Below are 730 nucleotides of genomic sequence, written 5' to 3' on the forward strand. Positions count from 1 at the left end.
ATCCGCCCGCCTCGGCCTCCCAAAGTGCAAGGATTACAGGCATGAGCCACCGTGCCCAGCCTCTCAGGTTAAATTTTAAGAGCACCCTGGCCAAGGAGAAAGTCCATTCAGATGGTTGGGGAAGGGAATGCTTAGAATTTTATTTTTGGTTCACAGGCTGTTGCAAATGAAATTAGCGAAACATAATCACTGGTTATGCCATAGGTTCCCCACAAGAAACACTTGAGGCATACTCTCTATTCGCCATGAAATCAGCCCAACCTGCTGAACCCATAGCTCTTACTAGAGCTTGCACTTGGGCAAAGGGAAACTGCACCGTTCACACTGACTCCCATGGCTTTGGAGTCTGCCATGATGTTGGCACAATTTGGAAATTCCATGGATTCTTCACCCTACCAGTACTGCAGCCTTTATATGTTCTGTGATGAACATCGCTTTCAACTATGCCTTCCGTCAGGCCATGTAAGTTCCCACCCGTTTCTCAGTCGCAAAGGGTTTTCATGTGGATGTGCATGCTGAGTATTATTAACAGCTTTTTTTTTTTTTCTTTATTTGTTCAAATGATTTGACATATTTTCCCCTTAATGCGGTATTGTGATATATTAATTGACTGCATAGTATTTTATTGTAAAATATAACATATTCAGGCTGGGCATGGTGGCTCACGCCTGTAATCCCAGCACTTTGGGAGGCCGAGGCAGGCGGATCACGAGGTCAGGAGATCGAGACC

The 730-nt window shown here is 45.2% G+C and overlaps 1 protein-coding gene across 1 annotated transcript in view; it reads left to right on the top strand.

The window, feature by feature from the left end:
• Positions 1–424: 424 nt before the first annotated feature.
• Positions 425–730, top strand: part of ZNF556 (zinc finger protein 556) — a 21,405-nt gene continuing 21,099 nt past the window's right edge. The window contains exon 1 of the mRNA XM_011997484.1: positions 425–462. Within this exon, the coding sequence (XP_011852874.1) occupies positions 425–462 (38 nt within the window). The remainder of the gene's footprint in view (positions 463–730) is intronic.

Source organism: Mandrillus leucophaeus, unplaced genomic scaffold (assembly GCF_000951045.1).
Source record: "Mandrillus leucophaeus isolate KB7577 unplaced genomic scaffold, Mleu.le_1.0 Scaffold54, whole genome shotgun sequence".
Taxonomy (NCBI): Eukaryota; Metazoa; Chordata; class Mammalia; order Primates; family Cercopithecidae; genus Mandrillus; species Mandrillus leucophaeus.